Here is a 22,686-nt window from a genome sequence, read left to right on the forward strand (position 1 = left end):
AATTCAGGAGAAACTTCTTTACCCAGAGAGTGGTGAGAATGTGGAACTCGCTACCACAGGGAGTGGTTGAGGGGAATAGTGTAGATGATGCATTTAAGGGGAAGCTAGATAAGTACATGAGGGAGGAAGGAATAGAAGGATTTGCTGATAGGGTGAGATGAAGAGGGGTGGGAGGAGGCTTGTGTGGAGCATAAATGTTGGGTTGAATTGCCTGTTTCTGTGCTGTAAATTCTATGTAATCTCGGCCTCTCAGTGCACTTCGAAACAAGAAAAGGAAGTAGAAACATTCATTGTCTCCATTTTCTCCTCTCTGTTGGCCTCTGGGTTGTGGACTTAAAACTACACTTGGAGTAGAGCCAGGAGCAAAGGGTTTGGCTTTTCTGCAGAGGCAATAATAAAAAAACAAGAGCTCAACAAGGGTAATGGCATCTGTCTTCTTCAGACCCTGGTCTCTCCCTCTTCATAAGGCGCATGGGAACACCATCTCCTCCATCTTCCCCTCCAACACACTGTCCCGACTTGGACGTATGCCAGCTGTTCCTTCATCATCGCTGGGTCAAACTCCTGGAACTCCCTCCCTCACAGCACTGTGGGAGTACCATCACCACACGGACTGCAGCCGTTCAAGAAGGCGGCTCACCACCCCCTTCTCAAGGGCAACTAGGGATGGGCAATAAATGCTGGCCTCGCCAACGACACCCACATCCCCAGAACAAATAATAAAAATATACTTATGCACTATTGGCATCAGGTGCAAGCATTCAAGGGCAAGAGCCAGCTCATCTCAGACCTCGCTCATATTTTTATCTTGTGATTCATTGACTGCCGCGTTTCCTACATTACAACAGCGACTATGCTTCAGAAGTACTTAATTGGCTGTAAAGTGCTTTGGGACATCCTGAGGTCATAAAAGATGCTATAGAAATACAAGTTCTTTCTTTCTTTCTCTTTTCCTTTCTCACTTTCTCTTTCTCTCCCTCATTCTCTCGCTCTTTCTCTCTTTCTCTTTCCCTCCCTCGTTCTCTCGCTCTTTATTCTTTCTTTCTTTCTTTCTTTCTCTTTCCCTCCCTCGTTCTCTCGCTCTTTACTCTTTCTTTCTTTCTCTCTTCCTTTCTCTTTTTCTCTTTCTCTCGCTCCTTCTCTCCTTTCTTTCTCGCTTCCTTCCTTCCATTTCTTACCCCTTCCAACTGTCTCCACTCCTCTTATGGAGATGGTGATTCTTATTAAGGAAGCTCAACGGATGTTGACTATTCCCCCAGTGCCGTAACAGGAGGAGGCCACTCAGCCCCTCGAGCCTGCTCCGCCCTTCAATCAGATCACGGCTGATCTGCACCTCAACTCCATGTACCCGCCTTTGCTCCATGTCCCTCGCTTCCCTTACCCAACAATAATCTATCGACCTCAGTCTTGAAAGCGCCAATTGTCTCCCAGCATCCACAGCCTTTTGAGGGAGCGAGTTCCAGATTTCCACTACCCTTTGTGTGAAAACGTGCTTCCTGATTTCCCTCCTCAATGGCTTGGCTCCAATTTTAAGATGATGTCCCCTCGTTCTGGGCTTCTCTCACCGGAGGAAAGAGTTTCTCTGTATCCACCCGATCGAATCCTTTTATCATTGTAACACCTCGATCAGATCACCCCTCAATCTCCTATCCTCAAGGAGATAACCAGCCAAGATTTCAACCTGTCCCCTGAATTTAACCCTTAAAGGCCCGGTATCACAGAATCCCCACAGTGCAGATAGAGGCCATTTCGGCCCATCGAGCCTGCACCGACACATATCCCACCCTATCCCCGTAACCCCACGTATTTAATCCCCTAACACGAAGGGTCAATTTATCATAGCCAAATCAACCTAACCCGCACATCTTTGGACTGTGGGAGGAAACCGGAGCATAGAGTCATAGAGTCATAGAGTCACAGAGTAATACAGCACGGATAGAGGCCCTTCGGCCCATCGTGTCCGCGCCGGCCATCAAGCCCTGTCTAATCTAATCCCATATTCCAGCATTTGGCCCGTAGCCTTGTATGCTATGGCATTTCAAGTGCACATCCAAATGCTTCTTAAATGTTGTGAGGGTTTCTGCCTCCACAACCCTTTCAGGCAGTGAGTTCCAGACTCCAACCACCCTCTGGGTGAAAAAGTTCTTTCTCAAATCCCCTCTAAACCTCCCGCCCTTTACCTTGAATCTATGCCCCCTAGTTATTGACCCCTCTACTAAGGGAAAAAGCTCCTCAGCATCCATCCTATCTATGCCCCTCATAATTTTGTACACCTCAATCATGTCCCCCCTCAGCCTCCTCTGCTCCAAGGAAAACAAACCCAACCTGCCCAGTCTCTCTTCATAGCTGAAGCGCTCCAGCCCTGGTAACATCCTGGTGAATCTCCTCTGCACCCTCTCTAACGCGATCACATCCTTCCTGTAGTGTGGCGACCAGAACTGCACACAGTATTCCAGCTGTGGCCTAACCAGTGTTTTATACCCGGAGGAAACCCACGCAGACACAGAGAGAATGTGCAAACTCCACACAGACAGTCGCCCAAGGCCGGATTTGAACCCGGGTCCCTGGCGCTGTGAGGCAACAGTGCTAACCACTTTGCCACCGTGCCCCCCTTCAATCTGAAGGGGCTATTATTTCTGCTGGAGCCTTCGTAGTCAGCAGGCTGCTTGACCAGGGGATGCCTGATGCTGTCCTCACTCCCACGTCCACACAAGCACACAGGAATTATTGGGCAGCTATCAGGAGCCCGCCCGCCCCGCCCCACCCCACCCCCACCAAATGACCCCACCCTTTTCCTTCCTAGTCCATGGGTGCTGATAATAATTGCAATGAAAAAAGAGACAGATTTGCATTTCTTTCTTTTTATTCGTTTATGGGATCTGGGCATCGCCGGCAAGGCCAGCATTTATTGCCCATCTATAGCGCCTCTCATGACCACCGGACGTCTCAAAGCGCTTTGCGGCCAATGAAGTACTCTTTGAAGTGGAGTCACTGTTGTAATGTTGGAAATGCGGCAGCCAATTTGCACACAGCAAGCTCCCACAAACAGCAATGTGATAATGCCCAGATAATCTGTTTTTGTTATGTTGGTTGAGGGATAAATATTGGCCCCAGGACACCGGGGAGGACTCCCCTGCTCTTCTTCGAAATAATGGCCATGGGATCTTTTATGTCAAACTGAGAGAGCAGACGGGGCCTCGGTTTAACATCTCATCTGAAAGACGGCACCTCCGACAGTGCAGCGCTCCCTCAGCACTGCACTGGAGTGTCAGCCTAGCTTTATGTGCCTGGAGTGGGACTTGAACCCACAACCTTCTGACTCCGAGGCAAGTGAGCTACCCACTGAGCCACAGCTGACACTTGACCCTGACCTTCTATTAAAAGGAAATCTAGGGGTGCTCCAAAGGGTCAGCATCCTTATCGCTTAAATAGCTGAGCAACAGGGGACCAGGAGAGTCCAAGGTTACCCCCAGGTAGCGGGGGTGGGGATATAATCAGTCGGGGTCCCACACCCGATCGTGAACCCTGCCAGTAGATGCAGACGGCGGGTGGTGCCGGGCGCCGTGAGGCCCCCATGGTCAAATAGCCGGCTGGGCTCACGCGCGCGAACGGAGGCTAGTTGGACGCAGAGCTGGAGGGACTTCGCTGGCACCTGTGGGAGTCAGTGATTAAAGAGGGGATAATGAGAAGGTGGGTGGAGGGAAGTGGGTGGGGGTGGTGGAATAGAAAGATTAGGACCCGAGATAGGAAACAGGAAACACAGAACCAGTCAACAAACCAAAACAAGGAGTCTTCACCATAAATCCGCTCTCCATTTTTCTCTCACTAATTAGTGGGTAATTACTTGCCTGGTTTGTTTAATTAAAAGCAGTGAAAATGATACAGTTTTCAACTTTGTTGCTATCCTGTGACTCCCAATAAACTTAATTAATATTGGCTATTGCAGTGTGTTTAATGAGTTGCTAATTAACTGCGAGGGTACTGCATCTCTGGCTGCATGCCCGGTCGGCCTCTTATGAATCTGATTTATTTTTTATATTGATAAACTGCATGAGCACACACAGCTGTTATGCTGCGAGGATAAATAAGGAAAGTATTTGCGCTGGGCTCGTGCTGACACTGTTGGTTGTTGCCAAGTCAACGATAGCAAGGGAGCTAGGGTCGGGACCCCTTTCGGTCCAGCGAGGTTAGCACACACCCACTTTGACGACCGAATACTGTTAACCCTCTCAGTATTGAAGGAGTGTTTCTGTACCCACTCACTGTGCCCTCTGAGTACTGAAGGAGTGTTTCTGTACCCAGTCACTGTGCCCTCTCAGTACTGAAGGAGTGTTTCTGTACCCACTCACTGTGCCCTCTCAGTACTGAAGGAGTGTTTCTGTACCCGGTCACTGTGCCCTCTGAGTACTGAAGGAGTGTTTCTGTACCCAGTCACTGTGCCCTCTCAGTACTGAAGGAGTGTTTCTGTACCCAGTCACTGTGCCCCCTGAGTATTGAACGAGTGTTTCTGTACCCAGTCACTGTGCCCTCTGAGTACTGAAGGAGTGTTTCTGTACCCAGTCACTGTGCCCTCTGAGTACTGAAGGAGTGTTTCTGTACCCAGTCACTGTGTCTCTGACAACCCGTTATTTTATCAGTCAATGCACGACATGTTAATTGTTCGCACATTTTCTGAACCTCACCCTGAAGTTGGTGTTTCATCCTCCATCCCCACTGTCTAGATGACATTCCCCTTTGTAACTGGTGCAGTGACCTATCCTCATATGACCGTCCATGTCGCTGCCAAGTTCTTGCAACACATCCAAATCTTTGGTAAACAAACTTCGGAGTTGTGTTGTTAACAGGCCCGCTGAGCAACACAGCCCGCACATTAATGTATCTCTCACTTTGGCTTATCGGCCTCCTCTTGGTGAGAGGCAGGCTACACACGAGCTGACAGCGGGAGCCAACACCATCACGGATCGGTGTCCCCACACACACACACACGCACACACGCACACACGTGCACTTCCAGTCGGGATACCAGGCAGTGATCAGGGGCAGGAATCCTGCCTGATTTTTACTCTTCCTCCTCTGCCTGGCAGCCACTGATGCCAGCTCCCAAAAATCCAGGGCTTCTCATGCGCTTGCGTCCGGTTCCGGAGGGAGACTGAGATGCCGCGGTTTACGCGGGGCGCCACGGCTATCTTGTCGGCAGGCCCAGGTGATAGAATCATGTCACCAGAAAAGCCGTATCCTTATTTTGATTTTTACCGTGGAGCTTGTCGGAATGATTTATTCCCAGTGCCCGACTCTAGCGAATCCCCGAACCCTCATTGTTTCCAGCTGCTCATACTTTACAAACACCTGCAGCAGCCCCAGTGTGCTGCAGGCAGGTCCAAGCAGCGTCGCACCGATTGTTCATCTTCCTGCTTGTTTCAGGAGAAGCTTGTTCTCAAACTGGCTCAAGGTGAAAAGAGGATTTTCCGACCACCGCCCCCGCTTAATAGACAAAAACAATCTCGTTATGTTTTCCAGGCATCTTTCTGCTTATCAAGTGAGCTCTGCGAAATACACAAACCTTCCACAGGTCAAAGATCCCACCACCCTTTTGAAGAAGAGCAGGGGAGTTCTACCCAGTGTCCCATTTATCCCTCAACCAACATCACTAAAAACAGATTATCTGGCCATTTATCACATTGCTGTTTGTGGGAGCTTGCTGTGTGCACAATTGGCTGCCACATTTCCTGCATTAAAAAAGTGACTCCACTTCAAAAGTGAACCTGTGGAATTCTCTACCACAGAAGACAGTTGAGGCCAATTCATTAAATATATTCAAGAAGGAGTTAGATATATTTCTTAAGGCAAAAGGGATCAAGGGATATGAGGAGAAGGCAGGGACAGGGTACTGAATTTGGATGATCAGCCATGATCTCATTAAATGGCGGAACAGGCTCGAGGGGCCGAATGGCCTACTCCTGCTCCAATCTTCTATGTTTCTATGTAAAAGTACTTCAATGGCCGTAAAGTGCTTTGGGATGTCCTGCGGTCACAAAAGGCACTGTAGAAAGGCAAGTCTCTTTCTTTCTTTCGCATTTCACAGCCTTCTTCAGCTTCAAACCCTCCCACGGCAGGTATAGCATGGGTTATATACAGAGTAAATCTCCCTCTACACTGTCCCATCAAACACTCCCAGGTCAGGTCCAGCACGGGTTCGATACAGAGTAAAACTCCCTCTACACTGTCCCATCAAACACTCCCAGGGCAGGTACAGCACAGGTTAGATACAGAGTAAATCTCCCTCTACACTGTCCCATCAAACACTCCCAGGTCAGGTACAGCACAGGTTAGATACAGAGTAAATCTCCCTCTACACTGTCCCATCAAACACTCCCAGGTCAGGGACAGCACGGGTTAGATACAGAGTAAAGCTCCCTCTACACTGTCCCATCAAACACTCCCAGGGCAGGTACAGCACGGGTTAGATACAGAGTAAAGCTCCCTCTACACTGTCCCATCAAACACTCCCAGGGCAGGTACAGCACGGGTCAGATACAGAGTAAAGCTCCCTCTCGTTGTGTCGGTACCTTTCTACCTAGACACAATTTAGGACTCAGAACTCAGAGATTCAAACATGAAGTGCTTTATTGGAAGGAAAGGAAGTTCTGGCAAGTTCCGAACAAAGAGAGCTAAACTTAGCAGAGAACACCCAACCATTTATCTCCTGTGACAGCGCCACCACAGGTGGGAGGAGAATACACAATACATAACATTTCCTCCCCTCTTAAATGGAAGGTCCACATTATTCCTCAATAGGTAAGTTACTTTCAATACACTCAACTAACCTAGGGTAGAGGTAGACTGCCTCAAACCCTGACTTTATCCTGGGGTTTATTCTGCCCCATTCTTGTGGGTAAGTCACTAAGCCTACAGATCCAAGCGTCTTGGAGGCCGCCGCTCTCTGACAGGATACCGGCGGTCATCGCTGGCTTCCACAGCAGTAGGCATTGACACAGGCCTGGATGGAGAAGGTGCCTGTGTCAGTTGAAAGTCAGGAGTTTGCACAGGTGGAACAGTCTCTTTGACTTCCTGTGTTGGAGAAGAGTACTGTGGCAAAGATTGCTGGTTTGCGGTATCATTCGGAAACAGTTCAGGCCAACCAGCCATTGGAGCCTCTGTGGCTGTCTCTGCTCCTAGCAACAGTTGATCTGTGTGTCTTCTCCAGACGACATCCTCAGCAGTCTCAACCGTGTAAGACACAGGGCCCGTCTGCGCGATCACCGTAGCAGGAACCCATTTCGGTCCAGTGTTGTAGTTTCGAGCCAAGACGTGCTCTCCCGGATGAAACCGTCTCTCCTTGGCTCTTTTCTCTCTCTTTTCAACTTGAGCTTGTTGTTGACGATGGACAACCTGCTCTGCCCTTGGAGGTTTGAGTAAGTCAAAACTTGCCCGCAACTGCCTCTTCATCATGAGCGAAGCGGGGGAAGTTTTGGTTGTGGCATGTGGCTCGTTCCTGTAGGACAACAGGAAGCTGTTCAGACGTTGGTGGATTGAGCCCTGACCTTGCGATGCCTTCAAGGCGTGCTTCCAAGTTTGCACGAACCTTTCAGCCTGGCCGTTAGTAGAGGGGTGATAGGGCGCAGACCTGATGTGTTGGACACCATTCACATGCAGGAAGGTTGCAAACTCCTGTGATACAAATTGTGAACCATTGTCACTTACGAGTTGTTCCGGTGAGCCATAACGGCTGAACATCTCACCAAGTTTCTCAATTCTTTTCTCTGTCGTGGTAGACCTCATCACAGTGACCTCCGGCCACTTGCTACGAGCGTCCACAACCACCATAAACATCTTCCCTTCGAAAGGACCGGCGAAGTCCACATCTACTCGCTGCCACACTTCTGCAGGCCAATCCCAGGGGTGTAGGGTTGCCAGCTGTGGAACATTCCGGACCCTTTGACATGGGGAACATGTTTTGGCTTTCTCCTCAATATTCCCATCGAGACCTGGCCACCAGAAGTAGCTTCTTGCCATTTCCTTCATCCGAACCATCCCACTGTGGCCTGTATGAAGTTGTTGCAGTATAGATTCCCTCAGAGGTGGCGGAATGATGACACGGCGTCCCCAAAGAAGACAACCTGCCTGGACGGAGAGCTCATTTCTTTTTGAAACGTAAGGTTTCAAACTAGGAGAATCTCCTATCGCTCTCCCTTGAATGACATCGTCCATTACCTCAGACAGGACTGGATCATTGCGGGTGTACCTTCGCACCTGAACTGCAGTGACAGGTGCTCCCTCCACTTATCTAAAGTAGAAGATGTCTATCTGACGAGGCTCTGGGGGAGTAACAGGCAAGGGTAGCCTCGAGAGACCGTCTGCGTTGCCGTGCAAATCTGATTTGCGATATTTGATGTCGTATGTGTGTCCTGACAACAGTAAAGCCCACCTTTGCATCCTGCTTGCAGCAAGAGACGGAATTCCGGTGTGGGGCCCGAAGATTGAAGTCAATGGACGGTGGTCTGTCAGGAGTGTGAACCTTCTCCCAAACAGGTACTGATGAAATTTTCGAATTCCAAAAACGATTCCCAAGGCCTCGCGCTCGATCTGCGCATAGTTACTCTCGGCCTTGTTCAAGGTGCGTGATGCGAAGGCGATAGGCTTCTCTTCACCCGAAGGCATGATGTGGGATATGACTGCTCCCACACCATATGGTGATGCATCACATGCTAGCTGCACGGGTAGCTTTGGGTCGAAGTGTGTCAGGACCTCCGAATTCAGCAATGCCCTCTTTGCTTGGGCGAAAGCTTCGTTGCACAGTTCAGTCCATTTCCATGTTTTGCCTTGACATAGCAACTGATGTAACGGCTTCAGCAATGTTGCTAAGTCTGGAATAAACTTCCCATAGTAGTTAAGTAGCCCCAGAAATGAACGTAACTGGCTCACATTCTGGGGTGCTGGGGCCTCCACGATCGCCTTGACCTTTGGCGGCGCCTTATGCAGGCCAGTAGCGTCAATCACATGCCCCAGGTACTCAACTGAAGACTGAAAGAATTCACATTTGTCTTTACGAACTCTGAGTCCGTACTCTTTCAGTCGTTGTAGTGTCGCATCCAAGTTCAGAAGATGATCCTCCTCATTTGTCCCAGTGACAAGGATGTCGTCCAGGTAGCACTGGACTCCTGGCAGTCCACTCAAAATCTGATCCATTGCCCTTTGGAATAGAGCAGGGGCCGACGTAATTCCAAACGGAAGGCGGCAGTACCTGTATAGCCCCTTGTGTGTCACAATTGTCAGCAGCTCCTTTGATTTGTCATCGACATGCATTTGTAGATAAGCCTGGCATAAGTCTATTTTGCTGAACTTTTGCCCTCCGGCCAGGCCCGTAAAAAGATCATCAATGAGGGGAAGAGGGTACTGTTCCACAGACAGCACCGGGTTAATAGTCACTTTAAAATCCCTGCAGATTCGAACAGATCCATCCTTTTTCAGGACAGGAACAATGGGTGTGGCCCATTTGCTCACGCTCACAGGCTCCAGGACTCCATTCTCGACTAAGGCCTCCAAGTTAGCCTCAACTTTTGGCCTAATTGCATAGGGTACAGGTCGGGCTTTGTGAAACTTCGGCTTGCTGTCAGGTTTAATGTCCAGTCTCACGCTGATCTTTTTCATGCTCCCAAGTTCCCCATTGAAGAGTTCTGCGTGTTTGTTTAACACTGCAGTCAGACCTGACTCCCCTTTTGACATCATGCGGACTGCAGGCCAGTCCAGCGTGATTTTCTCTAGCCACGCACGTCCCAGTAGCGATGGGTAATTTCCCTTTACCACATATAGTGGCAGTTTTGCAGTCTGTCCGTTCAATTTAACTGTCACCTCAATGACGCCTCTCATGGCCACAGGTTCGCCGGTATACGTCTTTAGCACAATGTTTGTTGGCTGAAGGGTAAGATGCTTTAGCATTTTGTTGTAGACAGTGTCTGAAACAAGGGACACAGCCGCGCCTGTGCCCACCTCCATCTGCACTGATTGTCCCTCCACCGGTGGTGACACCCAGTAGCCATTTGAACCACCTGCAACCGTCAGTATGTGCACCTCTTCCTCCTCAGAGGTGTCGCTCCCCTCTGTTTTGCTTGTTCCATCATACTGCACTGAATGAACGCTCCTTTTCCTCTCTTGTCCAAATACAGACATTTTGCTTCCATGCTTCCCAGCTCTGTCTGTTCTTTTTTTACCTCTACAGGCGCGTTCAATGTGACCCTTTTTGCCACAATTTCGGCATTCCAGCTCCGTACACCAGCAGTCATTAGCGTGATGGCCCGTTTTCCCACAACGGTAACATGTGCCGTTCCGCGCACCTTTAGGCTCAGACGACACCTTGTGAACTCTCCCTGTTGAACTCAACTGGTGAGCCCCCTTTTCCGCCATCTCCATGGAGACACTAACTTCAATGGCCTTTTCAAGAGTAAGGTTGTCCTCAGTAAGAAGGCGCTTCAGTGTGGCTGCATTTTGCAGACCACACACAAGTCTGTCTCTAATGGTGTCCTTCAGCACCTCCTTGAACTGGCAGTGTTCCGACAACCTTTTTAAAGCAGGAATAAACATCGTCACTGATTCCCCCTCCTCTTGATTCCGTTTGTGAAATCTAAATCTCTCAGCAATAACCAGAGGTTTTGGTGAAAAATGTGCTCCAAGAATTTCCACTAGTTGCTTATATGTTTTAGTTCCTGGCTTATCTGGCTGCACGAGGCTGCGAAGTAAATTGAAAGTCTTTGGCCCGATTACACTCAAAAAGGTAGGCACGACCTTTTCATTTGCCATCGCATTCGCCAATACAAAATAGTCAAAACGTTCCGTATATGCGCTCCATTGCTCCACATTTTCATCAAAATCACCAATGTTTCCTAATATAGTAGCCATCTCACGTTTCAAATTAAATTTTCTATTTACTCACTGCACCCGTAACGTACGCAGATTCATCCGCTCCTCGTTGCCACTTGTTGTGTCGGTACCTTTCTACCTAGACTCAATTTAGGACTCAGAACTCAGAGATTCAAACGTGAAGTGCTTTACTGGAAGGAAAGGAAGTTCTGGCAAGTTCCAAACAAAGAGAGCTAAACTTAACCGAGAGAACACCCAACCATTTATCTCCTGTGACAGCGCCACCACAGTTGGGAGGAGAACACACAATACATAACACCTCTACACTGTCCCATCAAACACTCCCAGGGCAAGTACAGCATGGGTTAGATACAGAGTAAAGCTCTCTTTACACTGTCCCATCAAACACTCCCAGGGCAGGTACAGCACAGGTTAGATACAGAGTAAAGCTCTCTCTACACTGTCCCATCAAACACTCCCAGGGCAAGTACAGCATGGGTTAGATACAGCATAAAGCTCCCTCTACACTGTCCCATCAATCACTCCCAGGGCAGGTACAGCACAGGTTAGATACAGAGTAAAGCTCCCTCTACACTGTCCCATCAAACACTCCCAGGGCAAGTACAGCATGGGTTAGATACAGCATAAAGCTCCCTCTACACTGTCCCATCAATCACTCCCAGGGCAGGTACAGCACGGGTTAGATACAGAGTAATGCTCTCTCTACACTGTCCCATCAAACACTCCCAGGTCAGGAACTGCAGTGTCCAATTGTGATTAAAACCTAATTGGTTCACTGATGTCCAGGGATCCTGCCACCCCGAGCTGGTTGGGCCGACATGTGGCTCCTGTCTTAGGCTATCTGGTTGACCCCTTAGTGTTTCCGAAGTGGCTCGGCAAACCTCTTGGTCGGTCAGGAGAACTTTGGACAGGCAGTAAATGCAGCCTTGCCAGCATCATCGGAAACAAATTAATTAATTGATAACGAATCACCTAATTAATTAACAAATACATAGATACTGGCGCAATAAAAGCCGCAGTGATCTTGACATGGTCTTTCACGGCCGCCCATGGAGCCTGCACGATTTTCCCTCCCTGGGCGGTAAAACATACGGATTCTATTAGGGGTGTGGCTCCTCTCTGCCCGATCCCCCCACTACCCCCCTGTATTGCCTGTGCCCAGTTGATCCGTTAGCCACTGTCCATCCACCCACCCACCCTCTCCCCAATCCGGTCCTCAGGACCAGGAAGATCTCTCCTGTAATCACTAACACCTTCTCCGGAACATAAATGCTAATTGTTTTTTTTGTGTGCGTGTGCACGTTTATTAAACAGCATGCTAGCTGTCAGTACTTCAGTGCAGGCGACAGGTACCTACACACCGAGCAATGGTCAGTCATGTGCTTGGGTCTCAGCGCTGCTCGTCACTCAGGCCCTGCCTCTGCTACTGCTGCTGAATACGGAACTCGCCACCACGTGGAGTGCTTGAGCCAAATAAGCATCGTTGCATTCGAGGGAAAGCTGGATAAACGCGCGAGGGAGAAAGGAATAGATGGACATGTTGATGGGGTGAGGTGAAGTAGGGTGGGAGGAGGCTCGTGTGGAGCTGGCATGGACCAGTTGGGCCGAACGGCCTGTTTCTGTGCTGTAGATTCTCTGGATCTTCATCCTTACACTATGGGCCTTAGTCCCGATCTGCGGGCTTCATCCTGTGTCGAGCGCCCTCGTGTTGCACTGCAGGCATTTATCCTACACTCTCGGCCTTTCATCCGACACTGTGGCTCTGAGTTGGAGGGTGGAGGGTTTCAAGCCCCCATTCAGGACTTGTGCACGCAATCAAATTGCACTGCAGTGCAGTCCTGAGGGGGTCCTGTAGTGCCAGAAGTGCTGTCTTTTGCAGGACAAATTACATTGAAGGCCCATCTGCCTGTACAGGTGAGCACAAAAGACCCCGTGACACTATTGGAAGAGCAGGTATCTCTCCTGGTATCCTGACCAACATTCTTCCTTCAAAGAACACCATCAAAACAGATTAACCCGTCATTTATCTCGCTGCTGTTTGTGGGGCCTTGCTGTGCGCAAATTGGCTGCCATGTTTGGTGACATCGAAACAGTAACTGCACTCACAAAAGTGGTTCCTTGGCTGTAAAGCGCGGTGGAACATCTTGAGGATGTGAAAGCTGCTGTACAGGCCTTCATCTTGCATCATGGGCCTTCATCCTGCACCGTGAGCCTTTATCCTGCACCGTGGGCCTTTATCCTGCACCGTGGGCCTTTATCCTGCACCGTGGGCCTTTATCCTGCTCCATGGGCCTTTTTACTGCACCATGGGCCTCCAACCTGCACCATGGGCCTTTATCCTGCACCATGGGCCTTTATCCTGCTCCATAGGTCTTTATCCTGCACCATGGGCCTTTATCCTGCTCCATGGGTCTTTATCCTGCACCATGGGCCTTTATCCTGCTCCATAGGCCTTTATCCTGCTCCATAGGTCTTTATCCTGCACCATGGGCCTTTATCCTGCACCATAGGCCTTTATCCTGCTCCATGGGTCTTTATCCTGCACCATGGGCCTTTAGCCTGCTCCATAGGCCTTTATCCTGCTCCATAGGTCTTTATCCTGCACCATGGGCCTTTATCCTGCTCCATAGGCCTTTATCCTGCACCGTGGGCCTTTATCCTGCACCATGGGCCTTTATCCTGCTCCATAGGCCTTTATCCTGCATCGTGGGCCTTTATCCTGCACCCTGGGCCTCCAACCTGATTCATGGGCCTTTAACCTGCACCATAGGCCTTTATCCTGCACCATGGGCCTTTATCCTGCACTATGGGCCTCCACCCTGCACCATGGGCCTTTATCCTGCACCATGGGCCTTTATCCTGCACAATGGGCCTTTATACTGCACCATGGGCCTTCATCTTGCAGCATAGGCCTTTATCCTGCACCATGGGCCTCCAACCTGCACCCTGGGCCTTTATCCTGCACCATTGGCCTTTATCCTGCACCATAGGCCTTTATTCTGCATCATGGGCCTTCATCCTGCAGCATAGGCCTTTAGCCTAAGGTAATTTTCATCCTGCTAGTGTGAACTGGATTCAGACCCGGTTACCAGAGGTGAAAGGTCAGAGTGCTAACCCACTATTGTCTATGCAGGCGATCGTTCAGTAATGGAGTGGGTCACACTCTATATTGAGGCTCAGTTGGAGACCGATAGCCTTGACCCTGCACCTAGATTTCTTAATTTAAAACAAACTTTAGATACGGAATGGCCTGAGCTCTGGACACAGATTTTCCTGGAGCTTTTTGAATTCCGTATACGAGCATGTGACTCCCAGACTGATTCATGCCATAGTTCGGTTGGTCAATGCACTATCTGGTGAGGTTCTGAGCCACACCGATCAGGGCGAGCCCGGCTTCCATCGGCAATTGGAGCTGAGTTTTATTGAATTCATTCTCAGCATATGGGCATCGCTGGCAAGGCCACCATTTATTAAGAACGTAGGAACAGGAGGAGGCCATTCAGCCCCTCGAGCCTGTTCCACCATTCAATCAGATCACGGCTGATCTGTATCTTAACTCCATTTACCCGCCTTGGTTCCATATCCCTTGATAGCCTTACCCAGCAAAAATCTATCGATCTCAGTTTTGACATTTTCATTTGACCCGCAGCCTCGACAGATTTTGGGGGAGAGAGTTTCAGATTTCCGCGATCCTTTGTGTGAAGAAGTGCTTCCTGACATCATTCCCTGAACGGCCTGGCTCTAATTTTAAGATTATGCCCCCTTGTTCTGGAACCTCCCTCACCAGAGGAAGTAGTTTCTCTCTATCTATCCAATCAAATCCTTTAAACATCTTAAACACCTGAATAAGATCACCCATAATCTTCTACGTACCCTTGAGCAGGTGGTGGTGTGCCGCCTTCTTCAGCTGCTGAGGCCAGCATTTATTGCCCATCCCTAATTGCCCTTGAGAAAGTGGTGGTGAGCCGCCTTCTTGAACCGCTGCAGCCCGTGTGGTGAAGTTACTCCCACAGTGCTGTTAGGGAGGGAGTTCCAGGATTTTGACCCAGCGACGATGAAAGTTATATTTCCTAGTCAGGATGGTGTGTGACTCAGAGGGGAACTTGGAGGTAAACATAGAAACATAGAAGATAGGAGCAGGAGTAGGCCATTCAGCCCCTCGAGCCTGCTCCGCCATTCAATGCGATCATGGCTGATCATCCAAATTCAGTAACCTGTCCCTGCCTTCTCCCCATATCCCTTGATCCCTTTAGCCTTAAAAAATATATCCAACTCCTTCTTGAATATATTTAATGAATTGGCCTCTACTGCCTTCTGTGGTAGAGAATTCCACAGGTTCACCACTCTCTGGGTGAAGAAATTCCTCCTCATCTCTGTCCTAAATGGCTTACCCCTTATCCTTAGACTGTGACCCCTGGTTCTGGACTCCCCGACCATTGGGAACATCCTTCCTGCATCTAGTTTGTCTAGTCCTGTTAGAATTTTATAAGTTTCAATGAGACCCCCTCTCATTCTTCTAAACTCCAGCGAGTACAAGCCCAATCGACCCAATCTCTCCTCATACGTCATTCCTGCCATCCCAGGTATCAGCCTGGTGAATCTTCACTGCACTCCTTCCATGGCAAGAACATCCTTCCTCAGATAAGGTGACCAAAACTGCACACAATACTCAAGGTGTTGTCTCACCAAGGCCCTGTACAACTGCAGCAAGACATGGGACAGTGTAGAGGTGGTGGTGTTCCCCTGCACCTGCTGCCTTCGTCCTTCCAGGTGGTGAAGGTTGCACATTTGGGAGGTGCTGACCTCAGCCTGGTTACTGGCAGGGACTGACATCAGCACCCAATGTCGGTAAGGGGATACAAATCACCGAGGGTAGCGGCCTCTGACTGGGTAGTCAGTGACTCCTGCTGGCAAATGTGGATATGCAGAGAGGGTTACGTTCTGCTGCCGTGCCACCCATGGTCCAATAGTCTGCCAAAACTCACTGTCAAGGCTCACACATGTGAGTATTTAAAGTGGAAGTGTTTGATGGGACAGTGTGGCAGGAGCTTTACTCTGTATCTAACCCGTGCTGTACTTGACCTGGGAGTGTTTGATGGGACAGTGTAGCAGGAGCTTTACTCTGTATCTAACCCGTGCTGTACTAGCCCTGGGAGTGTTTGATGGGACAGTGTAGCAGGAGCTTTACTCTGTATCTAACCTGTGCTGTACCTGCCCTGGGAGTGTTTGATGGGACAGTGTAGAGGGAGCTTTACTCTGTATCTAACCCGTGCTGTACCTGCCCTGGGAGTGTTTGATGGGACAGTGTAGAGGGAGCTTTACTCTGTATCTAACCTGTGCTGTACCTGCCCTGGGAGTGTTTGATGGGACAGTGTAGAGGGAGCTTTACTCTGTATCTAACCCATGCTGTACCTGCCCTGGGAGTGTTTGATGGGACAGTGTAGAGAGAGCTTTACTCTGTATCTAACCTGTGCTGTACCTGATCCAGGAATGCTGAATGTTGGGGGTTGAAACATTTTACAACTTTATTAAGATTTTCATGTCTCATTTGATAAAAGCAAAACCCCTTTAAAAAGTAAAATAAAATAAAGTAAATACATTACAATAAATATGTAAGTGGATTGTCGAACCCTAAACTGATGATCCGATGAGGTTTAATGCTCTGAAGGGAAAATCCATTCCGTTCTGAAGACATAAAATAATACAGGATGATAGAGTTTTATTTATGGATCGATTGATTGAGCCTGGGAAGTCTAACTCTACCTTGGGGACATGGGGAAGCCTCTGATCGAGGGGAGGATATGTTTATATGGCATAGGATCACCCTCCATCACAGTCACTTCCTCCTCTCCATTACCTCCCAATCCATGCACGCTATGTAAAGCTGTCATTCCGTCCACTCATCCCGCACAGGCTCGAGCAATTGATCCATAAATCAACTCTGATCATCGTCCTATTATTTTAAAGAGGGATGGTGATGTGTCAAAATCCAAAGCACATTACCCGGACTTGTCACTGCTTTCTAGTCTCTGTACAGGTTTAGGGGAAAAAATAAGGGCCGTGTCTCTGTTTGAATCTGGCGCTGTCGTCTTTTCCCAGAACGTCAAGAATAACAAACTGAAGAAGTATCAAAGTGACCCGTCCGGTGCAGAACACAGAGCCGTTCAGCTCTAGAGGGTCCCAGCTTCCACCCCCGCAGCTCGCTGCTGCATCTGCTCATGTCTGGTTGAGTTTCAGCTGAGGGAGCGATCATTTTCCCCAGCGTCCTTTAGTGTCAGCCGGGGCTCAGTGGGCAGCGCTCTCGCCTCTGAGTCAGAAAGTCGTGGGTTCGAGTCCCACTCCAGAGTCTCGAGCACAAAGTCAAGTCTGACACTCCCAGTGAGGGAGCGCTGCACTGTCGGAGGTGCCGTCTTTCGAATGAGTCGTTAAACCGAGGCTCCGCCTGCTCTCTCAAGCGGACGTAAAAGATCCCGCGGCCACTATTTCAAAGAAGAGCAGGGGAGTTCTCCCTGGTGTCTTGTCCAATATTGATCCCTCAACCAACAACTGAAAACAGATTATCTGGTCATTATCACATTGCTGTTTGTGGGAGCTTGCAGTTTGAAAATTTGGTTGCCGCATTTCCCTACATTACAATAGTCACTACGCTACCAAAAAAAATACTTAATTGGCTGTAAAGCGCTTTGGGACATCATGAGGTTGTGAAAGGCACGATATTTCTTTCTTTCATTTCTTTGGAGTGAGGCCAGCATTTATTGCCAATCCCTAATTGCCCTTGAGAAGGTGGTGGTGGGCCTTCTTCTTGAACCACTGCAGTCCGTGTGGTGAAGGTGCTCCCACAGTGGTGTTAGGTCAGGAATTCCGGGATATTGACCCAGCGATGACGAAGGATCGGCGACACGGGTATCCAAGTCAGGATGGTGCATGACCTTGAGGGGAACCAGGCAGTGAGGGCACTCCCAGGGTATTGCTGCTCTTGGCCCTCTTTTTTAATTGGCTCGTTAAACAAGTCAGCTGTAACTTAATAAAACTTTAAATAAAACTTAACAAATTAAATTAAAATTGCATTGGCCGGGGTGATGATGCACTCCAGTCCCCGCGGCGCCCACTGGTCGCGGAAGGCCTCTGCTCTTGTCCCTCTTGGGGGGGGGCAGAGGTCACATGGGAGGGAGTCGCTGCAGTGTATCCGTGGCCGCGGTGAGGAGGGGCTGGAGGCTGGGTCCAGTGACAGGGGCACTGATCAAGCAAACCACTCTGTCCCGGATTGTGTTGAGCTTCTTAAATGTTGTTGCGGCTGCATCTAGGAGAGTGGCAACTAATTCATCAGGACATTGCTTACTCCGGATCTGCTGCTGATACCCACATCCATGCCTTTGTCACCTCCACACTCGACTATTCCAATGCTCTCTGAGGTGGCTTCCCATCTTCCACCTTCCATAAACTTCAGCTCATTCAAAGCCCCGCTGCCCACACCAAGTCCGGCTCATAGCAACATGGAAACGGTAGAAACAGGAGGAGGCCATTCAGCCCCTTGAGCCTGCTCTGCCATTCAATGAGATCACGGCTGATCTGTACCTCGAGTCCATTTACCCACCTTTGCTCCATCTCGCTCGATACCCTCACCCAACAAAAATCTCTCGGTCTCGAAAGCTCCAATTGTTCCATCACCCCCATCCTCACTGACCTACATTTGCTTCCAGTTCCTCAATGACTCAAATTAAAAACTTTATCACAGAAATCACAGAAACCCCACAGTGCAGATAGAGGCCATTTCGGCCCATCGAGCCTGCACCAACACATATCCCACCCGATCCCCATAACCCCACGTATTTAATTCCCCTAACACTAAGGGTCAATTTATGATAGCCAATCAACCTAACCCGCACATCTTTGGACTGTGGGAGGAAACCGGAGCACCCGGAGGAAACCCACGCAAACACGGGGAGAATGTGCAAACTCCACACAGACAGTCACCTGAGGCCGGATTCGAACCGTGGCCTTGCCCCTCCCATCTCTGTAACCTCTTCCAGCACCTTTCCTCTCACTCCGGCCTCTGATGCACTCCCCTATCCCTACATCTGACCATTAGCACCTGTGCTTCACCCGGAGGTCCCAGTCTCCGGCCACCACTCCTAATCCTTCCCGTCAGTCGGTGGCTCTGTTGGTAGCACTCTCACCTCTGAGTCATGAAGGTCGTGGGTTCATAGTCCCACTCTAGACATGTGAGCACAAAATCGAAGCTGGCACTCCCAGCGCAGTACTGAGGGAGCGCTGCACTGCTGGAGGTGCCGTCTTTTGGATGAGACGCTAAACCAAGGCCCCGTCTACCCTCTCGGGTGAACATAAAACATGGAACTATTTCGAAGAAGAGCAGGGGGTAGTTCTACCCAGTGTCCCGGCTAAATATTTATCCCTCAGCTGACATCATTAAAACAAATTATCTGGTCATTTATCACTTTGCTCTTTGTGGGAGCTTGCTGTGCACACATTGGCTGCCGCGTTTTCTACCTTACAACAATGACTACACTCCAAGAGTACTTTATTGGCTGTAAAGCACTTTGGGACGTCCTGAGGTTGTGAAAGGCGCTATATAAATGCAAGTCTTTCTTTCAGTGAATATTCTGATATATTCTACCGACCTTTTGTAGCAAAATATTCCAGTAATTAAGATATATATGAAGGGAGTATAAAACCAACACGAACTATTAGTTGTTTTTGTTAAAGAATTGGGGGGGGGCAGTGTCTCTTTAAGAAACCCATCCCCCCTCTCGTCTCTCTCTCTCTCTCCTGAACATCCATCTGCATTACAAAGTAAGCGGCTGTGGCAGCACTGAGGCACAGAGCTGGTTGACATGGGAGAGTAAAATTGGGAGCTGTGGCACTTTTTCCTTGTGTGTGTAAGAAAATCTTTTATTCTTCAACAATCTCACAACTGACAGTGAGGATCTGGGACTCGCTTTCTGCAGTCAACGGGGAAATTGACAAGGGCAAAAAAAAAGTGGTGGTGGTAGGGGGTGAAAGTGAACAAATTTCGGTGGATTTCCATTCCCCCCCCCCGCCACCCACCCCCTTCCTCTCCTTCCACCACCTCCCTTCCTCTCTCTCTTTTAGGGGGAGGGAGGGCAAAAAGAGAGAGAGAGACACACACACACACAGACAGACATAGACAGACAGAAAACTCGCCGTTTGCCTTGATCATTGGGATTTGGCGGAAATCTCACCAGATAAACTGGACCTGCTTTTCTCTATTTTCTGCCTGGGTGGAAGGATGGAAGATCAGAACCGACTGCTGCAGGCTCGAGGAGCTGGCGGCGGCGGCGGCGGCGTGGGGATCCCCGGGCATTCGGTGCAAAGTGGCCTCCAGCCCCTCAGCGCCCACCTGCACGAAAACCCCACAGATAATGGAGACGGGAGGAAACAAGACATCGGGGATATTCTGCATCAGATCATGACCATTACCGACCAAAGTCTGGACGAAGCTCAAGCGAAGTTGGTTATTTTTTCTCTTTCCTCCCCCCCCCCCCATATATATATTTTAAATAATGCTGTAAAAAAAAAATCCATAGTTGTTTATACTGTTAATCTAGCTTTAGTTTTTTTTTAAAAAAAAGTATGCGTTTAAAAGTTTTTTTTGCATTCTACCTGCCTTTGTGTTTGTTCATGTGGATTTATTTTCTTGAAGGAAACATGCATTGAATTGCCATAGAATGAAACCAGCTCTCTTCAGTGTTCTGTGTGAGATCAAAGAAAAGACTGGTGAGTGATTTCAACCCCTCCCTTCCTCCCTCCATATAAATAATATATATATAATGTGTGTGTGTGTATATATAAAAAAGAGAAATAAGACAGCCTCTCACCCACACAAAAAGGGAAACAATTTTCTGGCCCGCCATCTTGGCCTTAGCTCAGAAAGCTGTTTCTCTCTCTCTCTCTCTGTCCAATTGAAATGATTGTGACTTTTCCTCCTGTCTCTCGCTTTGCCTCTTCCCAGCCTGTCACTGAGGGAAGAAGGAAGAGGGGGGAGGGAAACAATGTAACTCCCGATCACTTTTCACAAGAGAGAGCGACACGAAAGCCAGACGGCTATTTTGTATCGTTCCCACCATGTGAAATTGATCAGTACAGTTTCCGAGCTCTCTCTCTGTAGGTTTCCCATTTCAATGTATTTTCTCCCCGCCCTCTCGCTCTCTCTTTCAGCTCAAGGTTTTTGGTCATTTTCCCTACCACAGAGAAAGAGAGAGAAAATGTGTGAATTTCAACATAATAGCACATAAACAAGGAGCATTCAAACAATCGAGGGGCGAGTGTAGACGCCAGCAATGTAACCTTCACCCCATCCCCCAATCCACCAGAATTAAACCCAACACACAAATTCGGTTTACACAATAACAGGAATTGGCAAACCATTTTTTCAACAAAAAAAATCGGAATGAGCTACTCTCTAACATTCTTGTAAGGTTACATTGCACATATCCTGGTCTGAAAAATGTGCAAACGGATTGCGAGTGGGGGGGATCAAGTTTGAACTGCAAGGGAGAGAATTCCCCCCCCCTTAAGAGAGACCTATCAGGAATGAGTTCATGTTTCAAAAATAGCTTCGAAATGGCGCACCGAGCACGTTGATCTGGAACCCATCCTTCCATTGAAAGAAAAAACCCGTTTCAGCTGTTTTTAGATCGAACAGGAATGTTTACTGTGTGTTTGGGAGTATAATATATATTTTATTTTAAAACTGGTGGATTCTGCAGTGTTAATTCTTTCTATGAGAGTTTTTTTGTGCTGTTTTTAATGTTGTTGAAATGGGATTCTCCTTACTGAGATTGTTTTGGTGTTGTCTGCACTGTATAGATTCTATAATGATGCCTTTACATATATATTACGTAGAATGACATATTATATAGCACCTTTCATGACCTCAGGACGTCCCAAAGCGCTTTACAGCCAATGAAGTGTAGCCACTGCAATGGGGCAGCTAATTTGCACACAGCAAGCTCCCACAAACAGCAATGAGATGATGACCAGATACTCTGTTTTAATGATATTGGTTGAGGGATAAATATTGGCCAGGGCACTTCTCCTCCTCCCCCCCTTTCAAAATGTTCACTCGAGAGCAGACGGGGCCTTGGTTTAGCGTCTCATCCGAAAGACTGCCCCTCCGACAGTGCAGCTCTCCCTCAGTACTGCCCCTCCGACGGTGCAGCTCTCCCTCAGTACTGCCCCTCCGACGGTGCAGCTCTCCCTCAGTACTGCCCCTCCGACGGTGCAGCTCTCCCTCAGTACTGCCCCTCCGACGGTGCAGCTCTCCCTCAGTACTGCCCCTCCGACGGTGCAGCTCTCCCTCAGTACTGCCCCTCCGACGGTGCAGCTCTCCCTCAGTACTGCCCCTCCGACGGTGCAGCTCTCCCTCAGTACTGCCCCTCCGACGGTGCAGCTCTCCCTCAGTACTGCCCCTCCGACGGTGCAGCTCTCCCTCAGTACTGCCCCTCCGACAGTGCAGCTCTCCCTCAGTACTGCCCCTCCGACAGTGCAGCTCTCCCTCAGTACTGCCCCTCCGACAGTGCAGCTCTCCCTCAGTACTGCCCCTCCGACAGTGCAGCTCTCCCTCAGTACTGCCCCTCCGACAGTGCAGCTCTCCCTCAGTACTGCCCCTCCGACAGTGCAGCTCTCCCTCAGTACTGCCCCTCCGACAGTGCAGCTCTCCCTCAGTACTGCCCCTCCGACAGTGCAGCTCTCCCTCAGTACTGCCCCTCCGACAGTGCAGCTCTCCCTCAGTACTGCCCCTCCGACAGTGCAGCTCTCCCTCAGTACTGC

General features: G+C 49.3%; 2 protein-coding genes across 3 annotated transcripts in view; one reads left to right on the forward strand and one right to left on the reverse strand.

Moving 5' to 3' along the window:
• LOC147095800 (vesicle-trafficking protein SEC22b-like) overlaps window positions 1-22,686 on the reverse strand; it is a 523,236-nt gene that overhangs the window by 389,049 nt on the left and 111,501 nt on the right. The window lies entirely within an intron of this gene.
• LOC147095802 (pre-B-cell leukemia transcription factor 2-like) overlaps window positions 19,687-22,686 on the forward strand; it is a 113,413-nt gene continuing 110,413 nt past the window's right edge. The window contains exons 1-2 of the mRNA XM_085974173.1: window positions 19,687-20,364; window positions 20,558-20,631. Of these exons, the coding sequence (XP_085830299.1) occupies window positions 20,144-20,364; window positions 20,558-20,631 (295 nt within the window). The 5' untranslated portion in view covers window positions 19,687-20,143. The remainder of the gene's footprint in view (window positions 20,365-20,557; window positions 20,632-22,686) is intronic.

Source organism: Somniosus microcephalus, unplaced genomic scaffold, assembly GCF_052327205.1.
Source record: "Somniosus microcephalus isolate GS21.2 unplaced genomic scaffold, FLI_Smic_1.0 unresolved_chr1, whole genome shotgun sequence".
In the NCBI taxonomy this organism is placed as follows: domain Eukaryota; kingdom Metazoa; phylum Chordata; class Chondrichthyes; order Squaliformes; family Somniosidae; genus Somniosus; species Somniosus microcephalus.